The sequence below is a fragment of the Corylus avellana genome, chromosome ca2, assembly GCF_901000735.1.
Source record: "Corylus avellana chromosome ca2, CavTom2PMs-1.0".
Classification (NCBI taxonomy): Eukaryota; Viridiplantae; Streptophyta; class Magnoliopsida; order Fagales; family Betulaceae; genus Corylus; species Corylus avellana.
The window spans coordinates 16215148-16232503 of record NC_081542.1 but is presented as its reverse complement, the minus strand read 5'-3'; the positions used below and the strand labels follow the sequence as shown (position 1 = coordinate 16232503).

At 38.1% G+C, this 17356-nt stretch overlaps 1 protein-coding gene and 1 pseudogene across 4 annotated transcripts; both read right to left on the bottom strand.

Annotated features, from left to right (window-relative positions):
• Positions 1–1508: 1508 nt before the first annotated feature.
• LOC132170912 (probable glutamyl endopeptidase, chloroplastic) lies at positions 1509–7569 on the bottom strand (annotated as a pseudogene).
• Positions 7570–9524: 1955 nt separating this feature from the next.
• On the bottom strand, positions 9525–16360 carry LOC132170214 (probable glutamyl endopeptidase, chloroplastic). 4 transcript variants are annotated; one of them, XM_059581104.1, is made up of 11 exons: positions 16020–16360; positions 14575–15562; positions 14195–14323; positions 13323–13622; positions 12783–13241; positions 12569–12634; positions 11874–11934; positions 11630–11779; positions 11326–11463; positions 10766–11067; positions 9525–9859 (listed from the first exon to the last, which is right to left on the bottom strand). In XM_059581104.1, exons 1-11 carry the CDS (start codon positions 16315–16317, stop codon positions 9850–9852), a joined length of 2901 nt encoding a protein of 966 aa, XP_059437087.1. In that variant the 5' UTR covers positions 16318–16360; the 3' UTR covers positions 9525–9849. The 4 variants fall into 4 exon arrangements, with proteins under 4 accessions (XP_059437087.1, XP_059437086.1, XP_059437085.1 ...); XM_059581103.1 differs by having other exon boundaries at positions 10754–11067; positions 16020–16359; XM_059581102.1 differs by having other exon boundaries at positions 9525–9854; positions 16020–16359.
• Between the last annotated feature and the right edge of the window lie 996 nt (positions 16361–17356).

Here is a 17356-nt window from a genome sequence, read left to right as displayed (position 1 = left end):
ACGTGTTAACACATGTCAGGAAACATGAATCTGATAACGTGTCAGGAAGTTGAAAAGAAATGTGAGTGTAGCCTTTCTTGAGACTGATAATTGGTCAAGAAAAGATTTCTTGGTTATTGAATATCTAACCGTGGGACAAAACCAAAAAGAAAACTTATATATATATTGGATGAATAAGAGATTTTATAAGCAAATAAACCAATCAATAATGTATCACCAATACAAGCCTTTTCCAAAAGGCTGAAAAAAGACCTCACAGAGGCCTACCCAAACCAACTAAAAAATCAGAAAAAACATCATTCTGCAGAAAAATGCAGACAGCAAACAACAAAACCAAATTACAAAACAAGAAGCCACACTAAGGCCAAAGAAGCCCTCAGAAAGCCTTACTACAATCCAAACCAGCAGTACTATTATTCCAAAACAGCTCTGCAGGTAAATTCCACATAGAAGATAAAACCAAATTCTCTCTGGTTTTACGAAATTTCTCCTTCCCAGCAAAATTATTGTTCTCACTTCCCAGAGAACCTTCTTCAAGATTTGCTCTTCAGAACTAGGCTGACCCAAGTGCTTTATCTCATTTCCAGTGTGCCGCAAATTGTAGATAACCGATCCTAACACAAGGCGGCATAGAAGACCTTTAAGAGTTTTAATTGATTATAACCACAAATTGTTTGGTTATTTTAATTGATTGGCTGGTTGATTACTTTTGTGCCGCTTAAGCTAATAGGCATGGGTCTACTTAGGTATATTAACCATTTTTATTCTTTACACTTTCTCAATGTGGGACACAAACTTCATAAGTGAATGCATAACATGTTGTCAAGGAGTTATGCATTGGGTGGCCTCTGAAAAATGCATATCACTGGAATGAACAGAGGAAAGTGAGGCAATTTTATGACTTATTGGAGAAGGGTGAGATTAGTGTTGTTGCCACCGAAGAATAAATCTTATTGGCTTCTGTCATGAATCTATGAACACATTCTGCAGTTTCATCATTTTGTGTTCCCCTTATATTTGGCTCTTGAATCTTAAGATGAGCTTACTTTGGAATTTAAGGATATAAATTCATCAAAGTTTTATGGTATTTGCATGTGGTTTCTATTATGGTTGCTCAAGTGAAATGCTAGACTGCTCACCGTTATTATGCATACATCATACGTTCAAATGAGACAAATGAAGAAGACTTGCAGCAGGCAGGCATTCTTTGTAGCATATGTAATCGGAAAGTCTATTTAAACTGGCAACTGTTTTTTCAAAAACATGCAATACTGGTATATATTTTTAATAGGATTAACAAAACATGTGAAATTTATTCTGAGAAAATAATTTTCCCATACATTTTTAAAATTCATGTGAGAATTACAAGCTACAAATATATGCAGTGCTGTAAGTATTGGATCAAATGACATTTCAGGTCTCAATAATATTGAATTACACTCCAGACATCAAATTTACGCACGAGAAAACCATCAAATTTACGTAATGATGCCTCAACAAGGATCAAATGACACGTCAAGTCTCAGTTTTGAATTACACTCGGAAGCAATGTTCAAGAACATAAATTTGATGTCAATTTGATGCGTTTGTTGCTTTCGGAACATGTTGCCTCTTTGCTTACATCATGTTTAGATGCGTCAATATCTGCTTTTACATCAGTAGTATTTGACACACAATATTTCTGCAGCCATCTATCAATTTCCCAGAGGACATGCATGATACTCTCCCATGCAGAATAGACATGGCTCTCAAATGGAAGAATCACTAGGCGACAAAGAGCATCATCGTGATCTTTCAGAGCACTGAAAAAATGATCTGACTGCAAGGCAGGCAAACACAAAATCACTAGGCCACAAATGTTCCAATATAGCTTCAAGCTCAGCTAGTGGAAAGACTAATTTGGAATATTGAAACTACTGAGTGGGTAAGTTTAAATCTATCAAAGGATGTTCCCATAATTCATTAGTTAATGGAAACACAGGAAAAATGTTGAACCAGACAGGACAAACAACAAACTAAATAGGGAAAATGGTTCCTCTTTTACCTGCATTGTTAAAGATCCAGGATTATTATCTTCTTCTCCATGGATAAGCAATATTGGCCTCTTAATTTTATTAGCTGACATGAAAGGACTCATCTCCACATTAGCGTTTGTGGCCTCCCATAGAGTTCCGTCTTCATTCTACGCCAATATAATGAAGTTAAGATATGACACCAGACACAATGTCTTTTGGGAAGAGAAAAAAATAAAGAAGAAGGGAGGAAAAAAAAAAAACAAGGGGGGGGGGGGGGCGGCACAGAGTAAGTATTTAGTCACCTGAGTAAAAACATTCTGCCATTAGTGTCTTACCTGAAAACCAAAAGGAGTAAGTGCTCTGTCGTAAGCACCAGAGAGAGCAACTCCACAACTGAAAAGATGCGGGACATGTGCTAGGAGGTTTGCAGTCATGAATGCACCATAGGAATGTCCCCCAACAGCAATTTTGTTTGGATGAGCCACCTTAACATGGGCAGCATCGGAATACTTCGGCTCAGAAGTACAAACCCAGAACTACATAAACAAAATTCATATAGAAAGGAATGAAAGAGCTTACTCCACGTCGGGTAACTTCCCCAACTGCAGCCTCTGCACTCCAGACCAACTGCTCTACATACCTGCCCAAGGAATTTCAAAATTCATATATGTTGCATAGTCTATTTTGCGAACTTTCAAATAGCTGGAAAAGAAAACCAAATACAACCAAGCTTCATATGAAAACTCAAAACCTTGAAACTTCCTTCTTAAGTGAAGAAAGGACTGAAGAAAAGAAAGCCCCATGTTACAATAGCTAGTACAATTTTAGGTATAATGAAGAAACATCAATGATTTGAATATATATTTATGGCTTGTAATTCTTAGATTTTTGTGTCAAACCGCTATAAAAGCAATTTCATTTCACTTATTTCTCACCCATTTCTAAGACATCTCAAATTTCATTACCTATTTGTTTTGTTCCTTCAAGTTTTGAAGCATTTCCCCCACTGCCACATGGTCTTTTCACACCCATTTCACTTCAGTTTCACAAACTTGCCATCCTTGGTGGGGTATGTGCTTCACACATTTTCTCTTATTTGGTTAACAGCAGGATGAATTTTCTTATGTCATCAATCATATGAAAATTTCTAACAAGTCTCTAGTGACTTTCATTTTATCATAGATTAGGATGGGCTTCCCATATCCTTGAAACTATTTGTATATTCCTGAAAACATTGTATCAAGTTACCTGTCATTTGCCTTCTCATCGATTTTAGGGCCTTCACCAATAATAGGAATTGTTGGTCTGTATAGAATAGCAAACCTGCAAGTATCGGATATGTAAAAAGTTGGTCCATCATGCTCACAACAAGCCATACCGTGAATAGATGCAATCAGAAGGAGAATAATGATGACACGTGAAAGACACCAAAAGAGAGTATAAGCAGACAAGGGGAAGAGGTAAACCGTGCCTTCTAGCCAGCCAAAGAAGGGGTGATGTAGGTCCTATGCCAACAAATTCATTAGGAGAAACTCGAATTTCGTCAGGGTCACACCAAACAAAACATGGAAGAGGACCATCTTTTGATGGATCATAACCTGGTGGAAGGTACAATGTTGCAGTCAGTTGCACTCTGTCCTTTCTCTGGTACCTGATCATCTCTTTCCGCAATGATGCCAGCTCTGGGTACGGATGAGGGAAATACGTAATTTGGCATGCTTGCTTCTCTGGCCAGCTCAGGATGTGATATTGAGGGTTCTCAGTTTTCGACTCTCTCGAAGTCAGTATTTTCAACTGATTGAGTCGCAAGTCCCCTTCTTTCTGATCAGAAATTAAAGCAACAACAGTCTCGTAATATTTCTCTGTCGCTCTGCCATATTCGTTCTTTGCAGCCTGTGTTTCTGAAAGAATTTGATTTAGAAACACATGGCAGCAATGAGCATTTAGGAAGCAACACACCGCAAATTATTTTTGAACACTTACATGTCAAACAAATCAAGGAATGGAATGTTCCCTTTTGGTGTAGCACCACTTCCGTTCAGTAAAATATAAGTGTTGTCATCATTTTCCTTATTTATCTTAGCAATCACATGAGTCGCAGCAGGAGTTTGCCGCAGCATTGGAGAGCCAGGATAAGAGTACACATCTTCTGAAGACCTATCAAAAAGGATATGTGGACTAGCACCTTTAGATCCAGGAGCAATCACCCAGGTTCTTGTTCGCCGTGTCTTGTACCAAGATTCATAAACTAGAGCCAGTGAATCATCACACCAGGAAATACCTCTGTGGAGACACAAAAAGCTCACATTCATTAACACGAGATTCTAGGTCAACTTTTATGTAGGTTTACAAAGCAAGCTACAGATGGCCTTAAGATTGCGCCTGACAGGGGCTTTGACCAAGGACACGAAAGGCAACCATCCCCTGAAATCTGACAATTTATTGGATTTGATGGATATTATATGATCCCGGAAATTTAGGAATAAAATAAGGGCCTAAGGCAGTGTATCAATCATATACTTGTGTACAAATGCCATTATGCAAGCATTCTTGGAAAGAAGAGTAAATATCCAGAATTTTAAAGTGAATATCATTGCCATACGAATAGAAGAAAGGTCAAACAATGGCAGAGTTCTTTCAAACACAATCAGCTTTAGATGTTTATCAGAAGATAACTATGTGGATAAAACATCAATCACAAAGCTCACAGTCATACCCATAACGGAGATCAAGTTGGTGCAAGATTGCTGGCTGTTCACCTTCTAGTGGCTCAGCAGGCTGTGTATAAATTATATCACGTGGAGAAACTTCCACATTCGCATCACCTCCATCTTGTGTCTCTACCCTAAAAAACTCAACAGCAAGAGCAAACCAAGCATTTAAAAACTGTTAATTGTCAAACAAGTATCTGAATGTTTACAATAGGATGGAACCAGCCTCAATATTGAATCATCCTGCATTATCTTATGCAATGGAACCTTTTATAATTGACAATAGTTTCCCACAAAAAATTACATCTAATGTCTTCCACAGACAAACAAGAGTAGAAGCTCTGGTACGTACCAGTAAAGTGTTGATGGCTTATCTGCTCTCCAATTGATAGAACGCATCCCTTTCCGTACACTATTGAATGCAATGGGAATGTCCTCAGACAGGGGCAAATCACAAAGTTCCCTAACAAATTTCCCATCAGCAGTCCACAAATCTACCTTGGTAGGAAATCTTCCACTTGGTACAGTTTAAGAGTAAGGCCTGTGAATTGAACTAATCAAAAGGTATTTCCCATCTGGAGAGGGGTTCAATGATTCATACACAGCTGGTGGGCCGATTTTCTTCACTCTCCCATCGAAAGAAGCCAACACAAGTTGCGTAGTTGCATAGTAGTCAAACAAGTCTTCATCATATTCATCTTTTAGCATATATTGGTAGGTTCTAACTTGAATAACGTTTTTATGCTCTTTGGACTGTATCTTTGGGCCCTTGGGAACAAAAGGTTTTTTTGGTAGGCCACCACGAGATGATGGGATGGTGGAAACTACTAGAGTGGAATTGTCAAGCCAAACATAACTGAGATAAACGGCATTCAAATAGATATCAGGCGACTGAAACAAAGGTCTAGCCTTGCCTGTTTCTACATCAGCAACCCATACTGTAAGTTTACCTCTACCAATTTCTTCCTCATCAACCCGGACAGTGAATGCTAAATGCCTACCATCTGGCAACCATGTAATGAAATTGATTTTAGCGCCATCAGGGTACCCATGTAACTCTTTCCCGGGCCCAAGTGTACCATCAGGCCTCAACTGATGAATCATAATAGCAGTATAAAATAAAATGAAACTCCTAGTATTACACATTGCATCAATACAAATCCCGGCCAACTTTTCCTCCGGTTTCGCAAGCTCTGCCAGCGGAGGCTGTGCTTTGCACTTAATAAAAACTATTTTATCCGTCTGTGGCGATAATAACAATGTAGGAAATGGTGGAGCATCCACGATATCCCTAATGTCTGGCGGAGGAAGACAATACCCAATTCCCAGCATTGAATCGTCTACACAATGTGAATCACAAAATACAAGACACCCATTTGAGATATATAATGATAGTCTGTACCCATAAATACAAAGATTGTTTCAAATCAAATTTTATATATATACAAGCAATTGAACTCCATTGGAATAAACGTATATTACAGAATTTGCTTCAAATTCAAAGCAACACATACATAACAAGACTAGTTCAAGAGTGTAACAAATCCAGGTTGACCAATACAGCACTACAGGTTAGAGCAAGGTCCAAATCAAAATCATCAAAACTGAAACAAAGAAAAAAAATAATAAATCAATTTCATAGCAATCAAGCACCTCAAGGTCAAAGCTCACATGTTTGCTTAAAAATCACCTTCTTCAATTGCCCAAACCGTTGGCTCCCACTCCCAGTGCTTTCAAACCAACTTAAATGAAAGCGATTAAACAAAAGTCCTATTCTATTCTAAGTTACCTCCATTTTCAGTTGAAGCGGCGCCATTGGAGCCTCCGCCGCCGTTTTCGCCGGCCATGGCGGACGTGACGGCGTTTCGAAAGGGACGGAGTCTGAGGATTACGGGAGGGGTGGGGGAGAGAAAGAAATGGGTAGGGGGAGGTGGTGAGAGAGGAGAGAGTGAAAGAGAGAGAGAAGAGAGGTAACAGTTTCGCAAAATGCAAGAATCAAGAATCAGAAAGTAGAAAAGCAGAGAGAAGATGAAATGTGGAAAATGAATGATTTCATTAATATATATAATTATACAAGAATGAATACACAGAAACTAACATGAACTCTTCAGTATGGTCTAACTGAATAAACTGTCTAACTAACCAATCCAACTGTCAAACTAATCAGTTTAACTTTTAACAACTATTTACAATTTCCATACAGATATGCAAAACTCACACATACCCATTAACATAAATCGAATAAACCCAAACAGACCTCTCTCATCTCCTGCAGCGAGCGACTCTAGAGCAGCACCGTACGAAATGTAAGGGTTCGCTGGGGTTCTGGCCTTGTAGCAATTGTGGGTGTAGGAGGACTAGGAGCTCCCAGAGCGAGGTGGGCAGGGGATTCTGTTGGCAGAGAGCGCACAGTACGAAATGTAGTACCTTATAACTCTATGCCAGAACAAAAACCAAGGCCCAGGCGACCCACCATCCATGTTGTCGTCCTACTCCTCCCCCTCACCGCCGAACTCGTCGTCGTACAGCGAGCGACGACATTATTGTCGGCCACTCAAACGCGTCAGTCACCAGCCTCAAGCTGAGCCCGAACCGAACACACGGACCCAATTGAACGAACACGAGGAAAAAGCAGAGGATGAAAAGCTTGAGTAGAGCCGGACATGCCATGGATAGCCTCAGAGATGGAGAGAGAGAGAGAGAGAGAGTGAAAAGCGGCTAGTGCCGAATTAGCAGGAGTATTGAGTATTTGCTCCAGTTTCCGTATATTTGGCTCTTGTATCTAAATTCATGAAGTTTTTAATGTATTTGCTTGTGGTTTCTCTTATTGTCGCTCAAGTGAAATGCTAGACTTGACTGGTTCTAGTGCACATCAGACAAGTGAGGAGGACTTGCAGCAGGCAGGCATTCTCTATCTGAGTGAGTGCAGTGGGGAGCTATAATTTTGATTTAGACAGTAAAAAAAAAAGTTTAACATAAATAATTAATAAAGTTGAAAAATAAAACTTTTAAAGTTAAATAGAGTTATATATATATATATATATATATATATTCAAAAATTGCTTTTTTTAAGTTTTTTTTTTATGCAAAAAGTCAAAAGAAGTAATTTTATGTTTTTTTAACACAATCTCAATTAGGAGGTGAAAGGCCACCCCAAAACATCGTTGGGGGAGGCTGCGGCCTCCCCCATTGCCATCAGGGGTGGCCATAGCCACCTCCGGTCTTATTCAAAGGTGAAAGCTTGGAAGGCCACCTCCAAATTCATTAGTGGCCGGCCACCTAGTGCAATTCAAAGGGTGTTTTTTTTTTTTATAATTTGAGTGTAAAAAAATGGGATCTTTTGTAACTTTGGTCAATACCAATTAAAACACATTATTACCAAACTAAGAAATAGGAATAACTATTTCATTTCATTCTACTCTTATTTATTCATAGTAATAACTATTTATTTTCCTAATAGAATATCTATTCCGCAAATCAAAACGAGATCTTATTTTTATGAGAATAACTATTCTTAAGAATAAGTTTTTACCAAATGAAAGAATAGTTATTCCATAAGAATAATCATTCCATTCATAGGTCTATTCCGCAAACTAAACAATACCTTAAAGTAACCACAACTAATAAGTTTACATACACATTAAAACAGTTTTTTTGATTAACTTATAATATTTAGACGGTGCGTTTTGGTCAAATAACTAAAACACTTGAACTTGTCATCTTCCTCAGTTCCTCGTTCTTTTAACTTAAATTTTTGAAACTTTGAAACACACAAACAGTGAAACGAGATTCTTAGAAAGTAAAATATCGAGAGCATCTTCCTTGTTCTTTTTCGGTAACATCAATTGCCCTTGGCAAGTGGTAGAGGGTGAGTAACAAAGGCATCAGTGGGAATTAGGAGTGGGAAAAAAAAATATAGGGTAAGAGGAGGCATTTGACCCCTCTTGACCCCCTCCCTAGATAGTTTTTTTTTCAAGTTAGATTGAAAGAAAATTCTCCAATCCAATCTATTAAACTGACGTCTGTCTCTAAAACATGTGACATTTGTTCTTACAACATGTAATTTTCATATACATTTTTAGAATTTATGCGAGAATCACCAACTCCATAGATAGATATCAATTTAATAGAGTAGATTTAAAGAATTAAAAAGCCCAATCAAGATCATTAGGTGCACACTGAAATTGGGCTAAAACCATCCACCGAAATGGGAATTATATGTATCCCTTGATTTTGTTGAATGTAAGATCACTTAGAGAAAATGAAGAGTAAGGTTGAAACTACCACTCATTCTGCCAAATTAAGAGTAATAATAAATTTACAAGTAATGCTAAATATTATATTTTTATCGCACAATATTGATATAACAGTCCTAACCAACCCTTTAATCAATCATTATTATTAAAAATAAATAAAAATAAAAATCGAAGAGCTAGTTAAAATTGCCATAATGCTTTACGAGATAATTGTGAAATAAAAATGTGATATATAGCATTACTATAAATTCATAGATGAATGCTACAACATCCCAAAGATAATCCTTTAAACTATTGTTCCTATGTAGGCTTTGTTTGACCAACGCTTTTTCCTTTTCCCTTTTATTTTCTCTTTTTAAAACAAAAATGTTAACAAACAACCTAAATAATCTTTATGTCATATAAAAACACTTTTCAAATTATATTAAAAAAAAAAAAAAAAACCTCTATGATAAAGCATTAACAAATGGGAAAGAAGGGGAGGGGGGGGGGGCAAAAATGAGCTTCACAAGTGGAGTCACAACCCCAGACTAGACAACCAATAATTTGAAACAAGAGCTTTATGAACATACAACTAATATGAATCCATAACTCATCATACGCAATGCCGCAACATTGGATCAAATGACATTTCAAGTCTCAGTTATGAATTACACTTTGGACATTAAATTTTCATATTAATATCCCATGAGGAGAACCATCAAATTTACGAAACACCACGGGGATCGAATGACATTTCAGGTCTCAGTTATGAATTAAGCAATGTTCAAGCACATAAATTTGATGTGTGCCTGTGCTGTTCCGACGTCGATTTGTATACCATATTCATGCTCCAACTTCACTCCCTGGTGGCCAATGATAAGCAATTCAATCTACACTACAGTTCGAAGTATTATGAAAAAGAAAAGTCATTAAAATTAAGAAATTTGACATGTATAAGAAGTATGTAATGCCTAACATATTTTAGGTTTATGTTGGTAAGAAAAAAGGGTCCTGAGTATTGATGGAAAATTTTACTTAACTGGGCAACAAATTAATGATGCTGGATAGCCAACATATCAATTAAAAGCTGGGTTTTCAACATTCCCCTATATTTTACATGACTAGCAAGTAGAATGTTGAAAACCCAACTTGCAACACATTTGCCAGATAAGGATAGCCAAGATCGAGAGGGTTCAGATGGATGGGAATAAACAAAATAGTGCTAGTTTGATATCCTAGTCAATGCTACCAGCCATCTGAATTTTGTTTTCTATTTTCTTTTAATAGTCTAATGCCAAAAGTATCCTTCTTCTAAGGGATACACTGATGGAATCTGTTTGTAGCCTATTTTTCACATACGATTCTTATAGTTCTTGTTTTCCAGTTCTAAACATAGAAAACTGATTTTTAGGCACCTGCTGATTCCAACTAAACAAATTTGGCAAATAATATTTGTTTGTATATTTTCATACATGAAAAGCACGACAAGGTTATCAACAAAGAGAAATGCTAGGGTTACCAAACCTTTTACCAAGAGATATGTACCAAAATGATGTAAAGCTTATTCATTGGAAATGATCAAAACAATTAATCAACAGAAATGTTACGGATATCAATGAATAAACTTCACATCATATCGGTACCAATCTTTTGGTAAAAAATTTGGTACCCATAACATTTCTCATCAACAAAAGAGTCATGGCTTTGGGAAGGTACATTAAATTTTGTTATTTTACTTTTTCCATCCAAATATTTTCTTCTAATTTCATATAAATGGTGAAGAAACTACCATAATGATGACCTTGGCATAGAGTAAAATCCTTCATGTTCAAAATCTGACACCTCTGGACCACCACCTCCACTAGCAACAGCTGCTTTGCTTTCGGAATCTGTTGCCTCTTTGCTTACATCTTGTTTAGATGCGTCAATATCTGCTTTTACATCAGAAGTATTTGACACACAATATTTCTGCAACCATCTATCAGTTTCCCAGAGGACATGCATGATACTTTCCCGTGAAGCATAACCATGGCTCTCAAATGGAAGAATCACTAGGCGACAAAGAGCACCATGACCTTTCAGAGCATTGAAAAAACGATCTGACTGTAGGGCATGCAAACACAAGATTAAGCGGCGGGTAATCGAATAGGTGAAGAACAAAGGAGTTAGCCACAGAGCACTATATAGCTTCAAGCTCAGCTCATGCAAAAACTACTTTGGAATGTTGAAACTAGTGAGTTGGTAACTTTAAATCTATCAAAGGATGTTTAGATAATTCATTAGTTAATGGAAACACAGGAAAAATGTTGAACCAGACAGGACAAACAATAAACTAAATAGGGAAAATGGTTCGTCTTTTACCTGCATTGTTAAAGTTCCAGGATTATTATCTTCTTCTCCATGGATAAGCAATATTGGCTTCTTAATTTTATTAGCGGACATGAAAGGACTCATCTCCACATAAGTGTTTGTGGCCTCCCAAAGAGTTCTGTCTTCATTCTACACCAATATAATGAAGTCACTAGACCATCATGAGTTAAGAAATGACACTAGACACAATGTCAGTTGGGAAGAGAAAAAATAAAGAAACCAATAAAAAAAAAAAGTGAAACTCCGAAGCATCTAGTTAGCTGAATAAAAAAATATTTTGCAATTAGTGTCTTACCTGGAAACCGAAAGGAGTAAGTGTTCTGTTGTAAGCACCAGAGCGAGCAACTCCACAACGGAAAAGATGCGGGGCATGTGCTAGGAGGTTTGCAGTCATGAATGCACCATAGGAATGTCCCCCAACAGCAATTTTGTTTGGATGAGCCACCTTAACAAGGGCAGCATTAGAATACTTCAGGTCAGAAGTACAAACCTAGAACTACATAAACAAAAATCATATAGAAAGGAATGAAGCAGCTTACTCCACGTCGGGTAACTTCCTCAACTGCAGCCTCTGCACTCCAGACCAACTGCTCTACATAACTGTTCAAGGAATTTCAAATATAGATCCTGAAGCTATATGTGACACAGTTTCTATTGTGAAAATTTCAAATAGCTGGAAAAGAAAACCAAATACAACCAAGCTTCATATGAAAGCTCAAGACGTTGAAACTTCCTCGTTAAATGAAGAAAGGACTGAAGAAAAGAAAGCCCCATGTTATATAGCTAGTACAATTTGAGGTATAATGAAGAAACATTAATGATTTGAGGATATATTTATCGCTTGTAATTCTTAGTTCTTTGTGTCAAACCACTATAAAAGCAGTTTCATTTTTCACATATTTCTTGCCCATTTCTAGGATATCTCAAATTTCATTAGCTACTTGTTTTGATCCCTCAAGTTTTAATTCATATTTTGAAGTATTGCCCCTACTGCAGCATGGCCTTTTCACACTCATTTCACAACTTCTGTTTCACAAACTTGCCATCCTTGTTGGGGTATGTGCTTCATACATTTTCTCTTATTTGGTTAACAATGGGATGATTTTCATATGTCTTCAATCATAGGAAACTTTCTAACGAGTCCTTAGTGACATTTACTTTATCATATGATTAGGATGAGATTCCCATATCCTTGAAACTATTTGTATATTCCTAAAACATTGTCTCAAGATACCTGTCATTTGCCTCCTCATTGCCTTCACCAATAATAGGAATTGTTGGTCCGGATAGAATAGTAAACCTGCAAGTAAAGGAGCTGTCAAAAGTTGGTCCATCATGTTCCCAACAAGCCATACTGTGAGTACATGCAATTGGAAGGAGAATAATGACAACACGTGAAAGACACCAAAAGAGAGTATAAGCAGACAAGGAGAAGAGGTAAACCATGCCTTCTAGCAAGCCAAAGAAGGGGTGATGTAGGTCCTATACCAGCAAATTCATTAGGAGAACCTCGAACTTGTCCAGCAGCATCTTTGCTCTTAAATTCACCAGGGTAAGACCAAACCAGACAAGGAAGAGGACCATCTTTTGATGGATCATAGCCTGGTGGCAGGTACAATGTTGCAGTCAGTTGCACCCCATCCTTTCTCTGGTACCTGATCATCTCTTTCTGCAATGATGCCAGCTGTGGGTAGGGATGAGGGAAATTCGTAATTTGACATGCTTGCTTCTCTGGCCAGCTCAGGATATGGTATTGAGTGTTCTCAGTTTTCGACTCTTTCGAAGTCAGTATTTTCAACTGATCGAGTCGCAAATCCCCTTCTTTCTGATCAGACATTAAAGCAACAACAGTCTCGTAATATTTCTCTTTGTCGCTCTGCCATATTCGTTCTTTGCAGCCTGTATTTCTGAAAGAATTTGGTTTAGAACCACATGGCAGCAATGAGCATTTAGGAAGCAACACACCAGAAATTATTTTGAGTACTTACATGTCAAACAAATCAAGGAATGGAATGTTCCCTTCTGGTGTAGCACCACTTCCGTTCAGTAAAACGTAAGTGTTTTCATCATTTTCCTTATTTACCTTTGCAATCACATAAGTTGCAGCAGGAGTTCTCCGCAACATTGGAGAGCCAGGATCAGAGTACACATCTTCTGATGACCTATCAAATAGGATGCGTGGACTAGCATCTTTAGATCCAGGAGAAATCACCCAGGTTCTTGTTCGCCGTGTCTTGTACCAAGATTCATAAACTAGAGCCAGTGACTCATCACACCAGGAAATACCTCTGTGGAGACAGAAAAGCTCACATTCATTAAAACGAGATTCTAGCTCAGCCTTTCATGCTGGTTTGCAAACATAGCTACAGATGGCCTTAAGATTGCGCCTGACAGGGGCTTTGACTATGGACACGAAAGGCAACCATCCCTGACATCTGGACAATATATTGGATTTGATGGATTTATATGATCCCAGAAATTTAGGAATTAAAAAGGGCCTAAGGAAGTGTATCAATCATATACTTTACATACAAATCCCATTATGCAAGCACTCTGGGAAAGAAGAGTAAATGTCCAAAATTTTAAAGTGAAAATAAGCACCTAATGCACAGTTATCAAAAAATTTCTTTTCGATAGGTTAAGCCATGGTAATCAAACATAAGCAAACATATATCCCATCCTATAGCAGTAAATTTTTGTGGATAGCAAGTCTTCTAAAACAAAATTCTTGGGAAACATAATTGCCATATGAATAGAAGAAAAGTCAAACAATGTCGTCCTCCAAACACATTCATCTTTAGATGTTTATCGGAAGATAATTATGTGGATAAAACATCAATCACATAGCTCATAGTCATACCCGTAACGGAGATCAAGTTGGTGTAAGATCGCCGGCTGTTCACCTTCTAGTGGCTCAGCAGGCTGTGTATAAATTATATCACGTGGAGAAACTTCCACTTTTGCATCACCTCCATCTTGTGTCTCTACCCTAAAAATATCAACAGTAAGAGCAAACCAAGCATTTAAAAACTGTTAATTGTCAAACAAGTATCTGAATGTTTACAATGAGATGGAACCAACCTCCATATTGAATCATCCTGCATTATCTTATGCAATTCTAAACAAACACTCCAATGGAGCCTTTTATAATTAACAACAGTTTCCAACTAGAGTGGCCCCACAAAAAATTACAGCAAATGTCTTCCACAGACAAAAAAGAGTAGAATCTCTGATACGTACCAGTAAAGTGTTGATGGCTTATCTGCTCTCCAATTGATAGAACGCATCCCTTTCCGCACACTATTGAATGCAATGGGAATGTCCTCGGCAAGGGGCAAATCACAAAGTTCCCTAATAAATTTCCCATCAGCAGTCCACAAATCTACCTTCTTAGGAAATCTTCCGCATGGTACAATGAAAGAGTACGGTCTGTGAATTGAACTAATCATGAGGTATTTCCCATCTGGAGAGGGGTCCAACGATGTATACACAGCTGGTGGGCCAATTTCCTTCACTGTCCCGTCTAAAGAAGCTAATACAAGTTGCGTAGTTGCATAGTAATCAAACAAATCTTCATCATATTCATCTTTTAGCAAATCCTGGAAGGTTCTAACTTGAATAACGTTTTTTTGCTCATTGGACTGTATCTTTGGGCCAGTAGGAACAAAAGGTTTATTTGGTAGGCCTCCACGAGACAATGGGATGGTGGAAACTAACAGAGTAGAATTATCAACCCAAATATAATTGTCAAAAACCGCATTCAGATAGATATCAGGCGACTGAAACAAAGGTCTAGCCTTCCCTGTTTCCACATCAGCAACCCATACTGTAAGCTTACCACTGCTATTTTCTTCCTCATCAACCCGGACACTGAATGCTAAATGCCTACCATCTTGCGACCATGTAACGAAATTGATCTTCGCGCCATCAGGGTACCCATGTAACTCTTTCTCGGTCCCAAGTGTACCATCAGGCATCAACTGATGAATTCCTATATCCGTGTAAAATGACATCCGACTCCTAGTATTACACTTTCCATCAATACGAATACCGGCCAACTTTTCCTCCGGTCTCGCTAGCTCTGCCAGTGGAGGCAGAGCTCTCCGCTTGAGAAACAGTATTTTATCCCTATGTGGCGAGAAGGACAATGCAGGAAGCGGCGGAGCATCCACAATATCCCTAATCTCTGGCGGAGGAAGACAATACCCTAATCCCAGCACCGAATCGTCTACACAAATTACAAGACAGCCACTTAAGATATATAATGATAGTCTATACCCATAAATAGTAGTAAATACCATTTCAAGTCAAATTTGATACACATACAACCAATTGAACTCCATTGGAATAAACGTCCAATACAGAATTAGCTTCAAATTTAAAGCAACACATGCATGACAAGCCTAGCTCAATAATGTAACAAATCCAAGTTGACAAAATACAGCACTATAAGCTGGAGCAAGGTCCAAATCAAAATCATCAAACGTCAAACAAAAAAAAAAAAAAATCAATTTCACAATCAGAATCAAACCATTAGCAATCAAGAATTTCAAGCCCAAAGACTGACATGTTTGCTTAAAACCCACCTTCTTCAATTGACCAAACCGTTGGCTTCCAACGATTTCAAACAAAACAACTTAAAACGAAAGCGATTAAACAAAAAGTCCATTTCTATTCTAAGTTACCTTCATTCTCAGTTGGAGAAGCGGCAGTAGAAGAAGAAGCGGCGCCATTAGAGCCAACCCCGCCGTCTTCTCCGGCGACGGCGTTGACAGGGACGAGATTGCTCAATCTAGAGGCGGTCATGGCGGCGGAGGCAGTCTTGATGGACCTGACAGCCCTCCGAAGGGGACAGAGCCTGAGGATGACGGGAGGGGTGAGCGAGGAGAGAATGGAATGGGTAGTGGGAGGTGGCGAGAGAGCTGAGACAGAAAGAGAGAGGAGAGAGGCGGTGCGGTGATAGACTGCGTGAAGGCGCATCATGGATTTTTGTACTAAAACTTTTTCTAGTGGCAAGTGTAGTACGCGTCTACGGTATATCCAATGAGATTAGGAAAGTTGATGGGTCGAGTCGTTTTTGGAATCTTCTTTTTAGGGCCCAAAGGGGACAAAGCTAGAGGTCCAGGTTCATTTTTATGGCGCAGATTGCTTGGCAAAAAAGGCGAAAAAGATGCTTCTGACTTCTGAGAGTGGGAATAGATAGCCATCAATGGCCCATCATGGTGTTTAGGTTGGAGTGCGGATCATTTCCGATATTTAGGGTGTCCAATGGTTAGGAGTATGCAGATTAACTGTTTATCGTCTACAAATCATCACCGATGGATAGCTGACTTTTGGCAGTTGGTAGGCAAAATTAAAATATTGTTTCAAATCGGTTCGATTCTATAGGCGGTATTTTTTTTTTTTTTTTGTCAGTTAACCAACTTAACCAATTTTTCAAGTGAATTTTTAATTTATGTGATAAGTTTCCTTGTTGTGTTTGTCCAGCTGATTTGTAGTCGTCATTTTGGAGTATGTTCCATGAATTTACTTTTTATTTTCATTTATAAAGCATATGCTTTACTAATTCTATAGTTACAAGGAGGTTGATAAATCTTAATATCAAAACTTGTAACCGACTTAACTGACCACCTATTAACCGACTAACCGATTAACCGAAAATGTTAAAACTATTCATTGTCGGTATAAAGTCTGTTAATTAATTGACTTAACGGACTTTTACAAATCAGTAGGCGAAAATACCCCTATAACATGCACCGACCGAATGGATACCCACCCTTACCTATGGTGCTAATGGCTTTAATTTACATGGTTCATCTTTAAATGAATGACTAAAATTCACTACATCATCAAATATTGGTTGCTAGAATTAAAATTGTTTTCTCTCTCTCTCTCTTTCTGATCACCGATCCTAATTTACGTCGTAATGGTCTTGACTCCACCACTATCATTATTGCTAGTGTATTACTACCATTGCTAAAAGCTTTTTTCTCTCTTTCGTTGTATAGACAAAGGGTAGAAT

Bases quoted from the DNA above. Each gene is read 5' to 3' on its own strand.
- LOC132170214 (XM_059581102.1), bottom strand. From the start codon at position 16,317: ATGATGCGCCTTCACGCAGTCTATCACCGCACCGCCTCTCTCCTCTCT. The intron at 14,324-14,574 runs GTACGTATCAGA...TGATATTTTTAG, and splicing joins AAGCCATCAACACTTTACTG to GGTAGAGACACAAGATGGAG. The intron at 9,855-10,765 runs GTCATCATTATG...ACTGTAGTGTAG, and splicing joins GGATTTTACTCTATGCCAAG to ATTGAATTGCTTATCATTGG.